Source organism: Balearica regulorum, chromosome 3 (assembly GCF_011004875.1).
Source record: "Balearica regulorum gibbericeps isolate bBalReg1 chromosome 3, bBalReg1.pri, whole genome shotgun sequence".
Taxonomy (NCBI): Eukaryota; Metazoa; Chordata; class Aves; order Gruiformes; family Gruidae; genus Balearica; species Balearica regulorum.
In genome coordinates, this window is record NC_046186.1 from 108,448,083 (window position 1) to 108,459,211 (window position 11,129).

An 11,129-nucleotide genomic window follows, 5' to 3' on the forward strand; every position below is an offset into this window, starting at 1 on the left:
ACTGACATGCCTGCCACTTCATTTTAATTTGGTTTAGCTGTAAAAGCATTTTTTTCCTTCCACCAGGTGGCTATAGCTGATTTGTTTTACTTTGATTAGCGCTGTATGGTATACCTGTAGTTTTACACACACAGCAGTAACAAGTAGCTACTCTGTGCACCATGAGATGTTCACAGCTCCATCTTAATATGCTAAAGAGTTAATCATAGGCCTGCTATGACAGCAGCGGCCTTGAGAAGTGGAGGCACAGGATGCAGTGCAGAGGAGTACAGGCATAGGATGGTAAGAGACAGGACACAGGCTTGACTCTGGAGACCTCACAGCTACAAACAACTCACCTAAGGTCAGTTAAAGAAATGCAGATACGGAGCTGGACAGCAATAGTTTTAGGAGTAGCAAAAAGGACAAATAAATAGTATCTTACATGCATATAATCAACATATATAGTAAATTTGGATGTAAAATGGAGTTTCAGTCCAATGAATTAAAAACAAGATGTAAAAGCATGTTAACAATCATAAAACTGACCCCCGGAAGATTCTAGACTGAGGAAGAAGAAATCATCACCATCAACCTCACATTCCTCCCACTGAAGGACTCCAGATGCTGACAATTCCCTGTAACACCCCCACCACCCAGAATGAAACCACCAACCTTAGGACCCAGAGGGCAAGGCCAGGGGGAGCATAACACCAGGAATAGGGGCAGAAGCTAAGAAGTGTGTGCATAACAATTTTAAAATTATTATTGTTGTTGTTGTTATATTATTGAAACTTTTTCTGCATAGGAGTATTATTTATTTTTCTGTAATAATTAGACATGGACTAATAATTATTTTTTATTAGAGTGCTAAGATTTCAGTTATACTAACAATAAATTCTTTTTTTTATATGTAAGGTGGGTTTCCCTCTTGCCCAGAAACAATATTTTGAGCATAACACTGTAAGAAGGTTCCCAAATAACTCCGAAACACGCTATATTTCTCACAGGCTCACAGTAACCAAATCACTTTATGAGCTGAAATCACCATCAAAATGTGAAAAATGCATCTGCCCAAAAGAGGTCTAAAGAGCCTCTTGGTCTCAGCTGAAATGGTAAATGGTGTTTTGGGTAATTCAACTTTTTTTTTTTTTTTTCCAGTTTCACCCTTCAAAACTATTCCTTGCTCCCTTGGGCACTCCCTCTATGAGTCAAAACTGATTGTGCTCACCTTCTAGTCTGCACTTTGGCATAGAAGGAAGCCACAACAAATACCCTATGAGTTAAGATGCATTATTTTTAGCCACAGATCAAAATTCAAAGAAATAAACTGAAACCCCCAAATTCTTTATCTTCTTCCAGTTCCTTAGGAAAGCTTTCCAAGTGAATGTCTTCCATTTCTAATGGATCTAGAATGTTTTACAGAAGCATTATGTTTGTAGTAAAATTCAGAAGAGATGCGTTGCCATCAAACATGTGCCCTTGTCTCCAGCTTTTCTAAACTACTGAAAAACCCAAGAACAGGCCAAGGAGAGGAGCCAGCCCAGCAGGCAATACTCTGGCGCAGCGGACACCTGTACCATTTAACATCACGCAGAGGTGAATAAACCATATGGACTCCTCTAGTTTTGTGCTGGGCTTCCTGGACAGAATTACAGTGTAACCTGTAATTACAAGGTAAGCTGTAATTACAGATGTTTTCACATCCTGGACATCCTGGAGCTGTGGCATAGAGGTGATTGCCATAAGCCTGGTGGACATTCCTGTTTCTGGGATTCTGGCTTCCCTCTTCCTTGGAGATATTCGTAGGATAGTCTTCTCTTGACTTCTGTGTGTCTCTGCACACATTAGGTTTGATATTGCAGCCACCCCTCAGTGAGTGAGGGCTGTCACTGAAAAGGGTCTGGCTTCCCAATTTCTGCTCTCCTGGCTGAAGACTCCTGCACCGTCCCTTGTGCCAGACCGGCTGTCCTGCAGCCTCAGGGTCAGCTGGGTCAGCGAGCGGAGTCAGTGCCAAATTATCCCTTCTCCATCTCCAAAAACACATGGTCAATTTTCTGATCCAAGTGAGCCCGCGAGCTTGCAGCTGCCAGGCTGGGTGAAGGAAGGAGAGGGGACACGCAGCACAAGCTGCGTCTCTCAGGGACTGGATGGCCAAGGAAAGGAAAAGAAAGGATCCAGGTCTGCTATGTGCCACAACCTACAGCAGGTGAAGTGCAGAAATTAATTTGCATTTTACTGCAAAATGACTGCCCGGCAGTCTCTGCACAGCAGAGGGACAGGAGGCACTATGAAAGAGGCTCTGCCAGTCATCACCCTGCCATAGCAGTGGCAGAACCACTTTGGTTGAGGTGACTGCCATCGGTGATGGATTTAACATCAGAGAAGACGACTGTGAGCCTGCCTGTGCTGGGATCAATATGCCATGGATTAAGCTGGGAGAGAGAGCATGAGGCTACCTGGTGCTAAAAAACTAAGCTACAATGTCCTGTGAGAGCGTCCGCACATGGAACCCCTACGGAGGAGCCAATGCACTGTAATTCCCCTCTCAGTGTACCAAGCACTAACTTCCCTACACAGATGTTCTCTGCATCTCAGTTTATTATAGAACCATAGAATATCTCGAGTTGGAAGGGACCCATAAGGATTGCCAAGTCCAACTCCCTGCTCCTCGCAGGACTACCTAAAACTAAACCACATGACTAACAGCGTCGTCCAGATGCTCCTTGAACCCTGACAGGCTTGGTGCCGTGACCACTTCCCTGGGGAGCCTCATCTTAGCACCAGTAGCAGGTGAGGGTTGCTTAATGGCTATAACCCCTGGGCAAAGACACAGCAATTCGTGGTTCGGTGCCCAGCCCCATCCGTGAGCTGCTCTGCAAAACTGGGCTATGTGAAGTGTGTGTGTGTGTGTTTTCCCATACCTGCAACATGGAAATAACAAAATCCATGTAATTCCTAGGGTATAGTAATGATTTACTAGTAGGAAAAGCCCTGTGAGAGCTTTAGACAAAACAGCCTAACCACTTAAATATTAATTCACCTCTCTTCTGAGTACAAGGTCCAAGTTTCAGATGCTTTGGGTTAGCAATAGGAGAAACAAAATGTGTGTCACCAAGTGCTGGACTAATGCCTGATCCAGAGCATGCTGGAGTCAGTGGGAACCCCCCTGTGCACTACAGTAGGCTTTGGATCTGTCCCTGAGCATGCACATGGGGTTTTTTTATGACCATGAGTACAAGACAGGTGCTACCAGGAGCAAATGACTATGTAGCAGCATTTCCATGCATAACCACAGTAATGGTGGGTGAAAACTGGACACATACTTGTTTATTCCAGCTGTATGAAACCTGGCCCTAAAATGAAATGTTTAGGGTACGGACTTGAACACCCAGAACTTTGGAAGATGTGCTAGATCTAGACCCAGTTTTGTGAGTGGCTTTGGTTTTCTCTTTGGATGACCCCAAACATAATTTGGAGATGTTCAGATTTGCTATTTGAATACTTTCTAGTTTGAATATATGGAATATATGTTTTTTCTCCTTGCTAAATGAAAAAATAATTCTTGATTTGCTGTATTTTCCCTGTTTTCCCATCAAGATGGTGAGACACCATCTTACTGCAATCTGTCAGTTTATAAGATGCATGGAAGCCCTCCTTCCTTAAACCCAGGTTGCCATAAAGGATCTCTAGTTTATTTCTTTTCTGTTAATTTAATTTTGGTCAGGTCCTGATGCCTCATCCAACAGGCCGTAGCCCCTCAAGCCTGTAGGCCTCGGTCCTCTGCGTCTCACCAGGGTGTTGCAGAAGTCTGACTGCTTAATCCGTTCCCCCCGTCGCAAGTGGCTCTGACCCCAGTCCTGGAGCACGACATCTGAGAAATGCTTACATCAAAGTTCTCCATCCGCCAGTGGGGTTTGGTCATTAACCTTTTGTTTATGTACCTGTCGTGCAATACAGAGGCACTTCAGATATTTCCTTGCTAAACGAAGGCAGGCGTTTAAACTGAGCGATATGCTTTATGACTCTGGGCATAGTTACTCCACGTACCGTTTGCCTCTCTTCTCTGCAGAGATTAATGCTGGGATCTTAAACATCACTAATGCCTTATAGGCAATCCATTAACATCAGTGTCTCCTAAGTGGCTAGCCGTACCATTATTTATGAAATAGGGATCCCGTCCTAATGTTATAGCTACCAATCCCTTGCTTTACCGAGCGTATAATCCTGTGTATTATCAGCTGTGGAGCATTGTTACCCTGCTACATATTTTTTACTATATAATGAGCTGCGTGTGTGGGAGTGAGACACAAAAAATAGACGAATATTGCTATTGCACTTACTGCAATGTATGAGCTGATCTGGTTAGACACGAAATGCAGACAGAAATCCGCCTCACCTCTCAAGCTAATTTTAGTCTCTCCCTCTCCTCTCCCTGGCTGTGTGTGTATAAAATCACTCGCAGTCTGACAGCGTTCCAGTAACCTGTGCCACGCGCAGAGCGGGATGTACTTACTAACCATCTGCTTGCATGGCATGGGTTAACTGAGCCTGTGGGATTGTGCTTACCTAAACAAAACCACTGCAGTGAGGGGAAAAACAATGAATGGGTGGAGATGATCAGCCCATGCATTCCAGCTAGTGCAGTCCAGGCAGCAATGACAGCCTGAAGGTTGCAGCAGCATCGGGATCTGCATTCCAAGTGCACAGATCTTACAGTCTGGAGTGATTTTACGTGGAGCTGCTCTTTATTTGCTGAGCCATGGCCAGTAACCAGGCCAGCCTGCAGGATGATCAGAGCAGGCACTGCAAGTTCTTATCCTATATGTTCTACCAGGCTGTGAGAGATCACAAGCCTGTGTGGATGCTGGAAGACATGAGGACTATGGAGTATTTTTACTGGGAGGAAAATGCCAGCCTAAGAACCTACTCACCTTCAGAAGCCCTTCTCTATGCAGTGGTGCATAACCACCTGCCTTATGCTCAGTATCTGCTGTCTCATTTTCCAGAGGAGGCTCTCAAGGTGCCTGGGGAACACTTCTGCTACTGCCCATCCTCTGCTCCTCACTTGGCCATGGCAGTCACCTATGACAGGAGAGATATCTTGGGGCTGATTATCAAAATTGCACACAAGCTCCCCAGCTTGAACTCCTACATCAATAGGACTGGCTGCTTTCATCTGGAAGATGGGAAAACCCCCCTGCACCTTGCTTGCGAACTGCTGAGGTCAGAGACGGTCCTCATCCTCCTCGGGAATGGAGCGTCTCCCAGGATAGAGGACAGTAAAGGGCTTACCCCGCTGGACGTCATCCTGGAGCAGATGTGGGACTCCAAAGTCAATGTGGCATCAAAGAAGCTCTGCCTCGACTACCTCTTGCTCTTCATGCCCAACCCACAGTTTAAGATGCGGAAAGTTCTGCAGGAGCATCCGGACCACTGGACAGCTTTGCTGGGGGAAGACAAATTCAACAGCCTGGTGGGGAACACACCTGCTTCTTTATATCTGCAAGCTATGCAAACTATTCTCCAGACTCTTCCCCCCTCCCACTTCCCTAAAAGCATCCAGGAACTACCTATACCTCAGGCACTCAAGCCGTTACCATCCTATGGCAAAAAGCTACCGACAAAAAATGTGGTAAATGTTTTTCCTTGACTTTATTCGCTGGGTCCTGGATTTTCAAAGGCAACTTAGGGGAGCTGGTCATCCACCACCCTCTGCATTTTAGTGTGATTTTAGTACTTAACCTATTAGGCTATGCTGGAAAATCCAATACTTTGTGACAAGATTTTAAATGTCTTTTCTAATTGATTGCAGGCACGGCACTTTTAAAGGCAAAAGCCTTCCTTGTTTTCTGTTTTGTTGTGCATGTGAAGGGTTAACCGTAGTCAAGACTGTGTTATGTTTGGTTTCTTAGCTGTCAGCTGGTATCAGTGTATCTGCATTCTCAATATGATAACTGTATCCTGTGTAACGCACCTGGGTAAAAAGGAACAACGTGCCCAGTGGGATTTTCAAATGGTGTAACTATGGGACTGCGTTCTGCTAGAGCTGGGAGAAATACCACCCTGTAGCTACAGGGTTCAAATGTCAGGTTTTCTTTCTAATGATGATCCAGCATCATCTAGGAATAACCAAAAAGTCCATGGCTTATGCTGCAGGGACGCAGAGACAGTCCTGCAGGGTACCTGATTTCACTGAGTTACTTTACAGCAGGTCATAGCATGGAGGGCACGAGTTCAGAGAGGGGCAGTGAGTGTGTATTCCTGGTGAGGGGGATAAAGACCATCAGAATTGCTGACAGAAAGCATCCTGTCTCACCTGGGAGTGAGGGGGTTAAAGCCAATCCCAGCCCTGGTGCCTCTACAGACTTGTGCAACAGGGAAGGAACCATTTTCCCTGCTGCCCAGTAAAAAAATGGAAATCAGAGCAGGGCCAGTGAAAGCCCTGTCCTTCAAAAGTGACATTATTTCTCCTTGACTTGTGTTTTAGGGCTGAATGTATCTCCACAAGAGACTCAAGCTCACTAACTTGATTTCCCAGTGGGTCTCAGAGCCAGGGGCGTTTGCTAGTTATCCTAAGCTGGGGTATGATGTTCTGCTGTTAAAAGTTGTCACTTGTTGTCAATTAGAGTATTTTTGCCACCCAGGTCCAGACGGAGGGCCTGATCCCGGAAAATACAAAAAGACTCCCCTGGGCACTGCAGGCAGGGTGTGTTTGCAGAAAGCAGGGGCTGCCCTGCTTTCTGGGGAGCTCTGCGCCTGCTGCCCAGGCAGAGCCCTGTCTGTCCAAGGCACTGGTCCTGCTATCCTGGCCGTGCTCAGCACCAACAGAGCAGTGTCAGAATCCCAACTCCTTTTGGGGGACATCCCTTATTTTGGACCCCAGTGTTCTCATTTCTTTGTAAGCGCAACCCTCTGCTCTGCTGAAGTAGCATAACCCATTTCCCCAGATCCGTACTGAACAGCAGTGAATAAATCACTCATCTCTTTAAATAAATTTGGAGCCAAAGGCTGTGGGGTGCACAGTCCTTTTAGCAAGGCTCTGGCTAAGAAAGGATGTGTGGTCAGATCTCAGTTGCTCCGTGTAAAAATGGCTCATGTCTCATCTGGTTAATTCCCTGCCTGTACCAAGGTGGCTGTGCTGGAGCTGCACCCTTTTTTCCATCAGCACAGGGAGCACTTCCGCTCAGTTTCCCTGTGCGTGGGATACCTTCCATGTGCCAGGACACTGGCAATGCCAGCCACGGCCAGGTGGAGATTTCCTGCAGGGCTGCGCAATGTACTGGGCACAGCCAACTGGAACATCCTTGCGGAGACACCGGGATGCTCCTCCCAGACATCCCTTTCCGTGTGCCGTGGAAGCCCCGGGGAGCCAGGGCTGCCTGCGCAGCGCTAGGTGAAGATGCAGCTTGCTTGTGAGAGGGAGAAAATGTCAGCCCAGCCCTCAAAGTGGCAAGCAGGCCATGAAGGGGTTAACCCTTCTCCTGAAATCCCACATCCCTGGTGCTGCAGTGTCCTTCCACCCCTGCCCCTGGGGACTTGCATGTCTTTCCCCGTCTGTGTCTATTCCTCCTTGTGCGATGGGGGGAGGGTGTGAATGGGTGGCGGAGAAATTCAGGGAGAAATTCAGGGCCAATCTTGGGCGAGGTTTTTGTGGAGAGGCTGCTCGCTCGGCAGCCTCTGCGGCAGGCGGAGGCTGTCACAGCTCGGGAAGGAAAGCAGAACCCAAGGCACATTTGCATTATAAGCAGTGGCTGAGCTGCTTCTGCCGAGCCCTGGAGGGTCCCCAGCCCCTGCAGCCCCCAGAAACCCAGAGCTGGAGGCAGAGGACAAAGCAGGCACTCGCTGCCCAAGGCTGAGGAGAGCAACTACGGAGAGCACAGCCTCTGTGACACCCCTTGAGTCCGCAGGAGTGGGATTGGGTTTGTCCCCAGCAGCAATGCGGTATCTCATCCGGATGTCGGTGGGCGAGAGGCAGAGGAGGCTGGTGATGGATATTATTAGAATAGTAATTAGGCCCTGGGAGCAGAGATCCCAGGGAAGGAGGGAAGGGAGTGTTACTGCACCATGAGAGTTTCAGTGCTATAAAGAGTTTCAGAAAAGACAGGAGAGAGGGGAAGGCTGTTCCACTTACAAATCAAAGGAGGCAGGTAGGGATTCCTGGCATTAATGAGGTAGCGCTTTCTAATAGGGCAGGGGGCTGTACCCAGAGAGCCAGAGCAACCCGCTGGGAGCAAGTAGGTCTAAAATGGTGCAGGGAACTCTTGTTGACTGTAATAGTTGTGGATCACTGCAAAGGTCAGGGTTCAGGAACTTCAGGCTTTATGGGTGTATTTGTAGCAGGCAGCAGGATGCTCGTGCCCATGCACTTGTCCGTGTGGGAGGCTACCCTCGATCCACCAGCCTAGACAGTGCATAAGAGATGGATTCTCAGCAACTACTCAAGAAACTCAAATTCTGGGGCATATCTGTGTCTGGTACCACAGCCTGGAAGAAAGCTGCTGACCGGTTGTTGGCCAACATGCTAAAATTCTGGTGTACTCAGCCCGGTGTGCAACAGGCAGCTACCCGCACTGGAAAGATCGCTCCGCTCTCATTCCTCCTTTTCCTGACCATTTCAACACGAGATCAAGTGCCAGCTGGCCCTCAGCTGCTGAGCTACCACCAGACCTCCATGTGCAGTCCTGCTGGGCCAGAGTTTAGGGCCATTAGTGGTGTGGTGACAACTCTTTCCATTGCCTGTAGCAGGATGGGGCATCCTTCTGCTGGAATGGAGGAATCTTTTCCCTAAACCTGGTTTGCTTATCTTGTGGTGACCTGCCTGTTAGTTTCAGATCCCATTTGTCTTCCTGCTCAGTACAGTGACATTACATCAGATACAGCCAAATCTACCTCAGCCCTGTCTCTGTTGATTTTTTTCTCCATTCTTTCCAAGCCAGGTCATTAGCAAAAGTACACTCAAAATATTTTCCACACTTCGTGCAACCTGACAGTCCGTAGTCTTGAAAAATCCCTATGCTTGCATGGCAAATATGTTAGTGACTTTGTTAATCAAAAAGGGTGCAAGGTGCTGTGTAGTGATGTTTACATTTTGCATATATACATACTGAGTAAGTGTAGCTATGATCTGTATTTCTGAACTTGGGAAAAAGAATAAAAGCAAGAGAGAAAAGGCAAAGGTCTTTGCTAATCTTTGGATTACAGGTTGGGTCTCCAGGTTACATCTTTTTAATTTCAATTTTGAGGAGTAGCATTGTAAGGATCCGGGTTGTGCGTGTATGTGCGTGTGACCAGTTTCGATGAGTATCACTTCAGTGAGCACGGCGAGTGACTTGGTGTACGTGTATGCGTGCGTGCATGTGTAAATGTGTGGGTGCGTGTGTGCACACGTATGTCTGTGTCTCTCTCTGCCCTCTCCTGGTAAAACTCGTAACTGACTTACAATACTGACCCACTCCAGTACTTACACGCATCAGTGATCAATGCCTTAAGCAAGCCGCCTTTTCACCAGATAAGCGTGTGTCCCAAGCTCTGTGCTGCTAACAGGTAAGGACATTTCTTCTTCTCTTGTAAAGAGGCAGCAGCTTTGCTCTTGAAATGGGTGTTTTACCCCTGAAAGCCAAGCACAAGGGCTTCCGCTCGCCAACAACCACAATCATCCGGGGAAGGGTTTCTAATAGCAGCCACATTTTATTCTCAGATCCCTTTTTTTTTTTTTTTTTTTTTTTTAAATAAAAGCCATTAAACATACATCTGTGTCTTTCTTTTCTCTGGGCTGCCAGCAAAATTCAGCCACCTATGACTTCCTAACCCTATGCTTCTGTCTATTTCTGCAGCACCATTAGCAGGAAGGACAGGCCAGATTCTGACCTCAGTTACACCTCTTTACACCTGAAGTAACGCTTTTTAAGTCAATTGCATCACTCCCGATGTTTGTTGGTCTAAAGAAAAACAGAAACTGTGCACTTACATTCTTTGAGGCTTCATAACTGACTTCAGTGTATAAATAAATGTGACGCTTAATCCCTGAAAACATTTTTTTACATTTTTCGTACTTTGAATGTATATAGATATATATTTTCCATCTCTCTAACACCGATGGGCATTTTCCTGTTCCCAGTTCCCTTGGCTTTTTTGGAATCAGCATGACAGTGACAGATGCTGTTGTTCACTGATTAAGACTGAATGTTGCCATGCCCAAGTACAAATGAACGTTCATTGTATGATACAATTTTCTTATAAAGCCATACTTTTGTAATTTTGGTTTCACTTTTTTAGGGGGGAAAAAAAAGTATCTTCCATATAATTGTGTTTGTACATTACTCGCTGCATGATTAAAGATAAAAAGATTGTAATGTGCTGGGAATAAAATATATATACATAGCCTGATATAATTAGGTATATTAGCTGTGAAAATAATTTAATCTGATTGTATTACTACAATAAACTTGCAGTATAAACTTGATGTGTCTTTTATTGGCCAGTTGGTCAAAACCACCCACCAGTATCTATTGCTTTTGCTTTGGTTCGTCTTGGTGTTTGATGATTTCATTCTGACTGCTGAGCCATTACCTCCAAAAGTGTGATCTGAGGAAGACAGTGTTTTCACAGGCTTGCAATAGCTGGCTGTGCTGCCAGGGGATGACCCCAAGTGATGAGCTGAACCCACATTTCACACATCTCCTGCAAGGTGGTGATGAATCAGAAGAAGGGGCCCAACAGGGGCAAGTGGTAATTGGTTTTGGAGATTTTCATCTTTTAGGTTTGAGTTCAGCTCACAACAGCTTATGACAAAGCTGTTTCCAGGGAATGTAAGAGTGCCAGCAGCCTCTTTTCCCTATCCGGCTTGTATGCAGTCAACAAGCTCCTTTTCTCCCTAAGATTCTTCTCTGTGAGGAAAGATGCTCCGGTAAGGCTCCCAGCACCAACTCCAACTTCTCCTGTAGGCTCAGCTGCCGCTGAAGGTCCTCAGGCAGATGTTCACCTTGCACCTGCTGTGCTCTCCTTGGGGTAATGATCCACCAGCTTCTGTAAACAAACATGGATCACCCAGCTCCTCCGCTGCCCTGCCAAAAAGAGCTACCCAAAGTCTTTCAGATGATGGGTACCCATTTTTGATGATGATGATGATGATCACAGGGCTTGGATTC

General features: G+C 46.4%; 1 protein-coding gene across 1 annotated transcript; it reads left to right on the forward strand.

The window, feature by feature from the left end:
• The first annotated feature begins 4,486 nt into the window (after positions 1–4,486).
• On the forward strand, positions 4,487–10,424 carry LOC104637058 (ankyrin repeat domain-containing protein 9). The gene is made up of 2 exons (XM_075750096.1): positions 4,487–5,614; positions 9,816–10,424. The coding sequence occupies exons 1-2, from the start codon at positions 4,742–4,744 to the stop codon at positions 9,822–9,824; spliced, it is 882 nt and encodes a 293-aa protein (XP_075606211.1). The 5' UTR covers positions 4,487–4,741; the 3' UTR covers positions 9,825–10,424.
• Positions 10,425–11,129: the final 705 nt, after the last annotated feature.

What these genes read in the sequence shown, in the direction of transcription:
- LOC104637058 (XM_075750096.1), top strand. Translation starts at nt 4,742, where the DNA reads ATGGCCAGTAACCAGGCCAGCCTGCAGGATGATCAGAGCAGGCACTGC.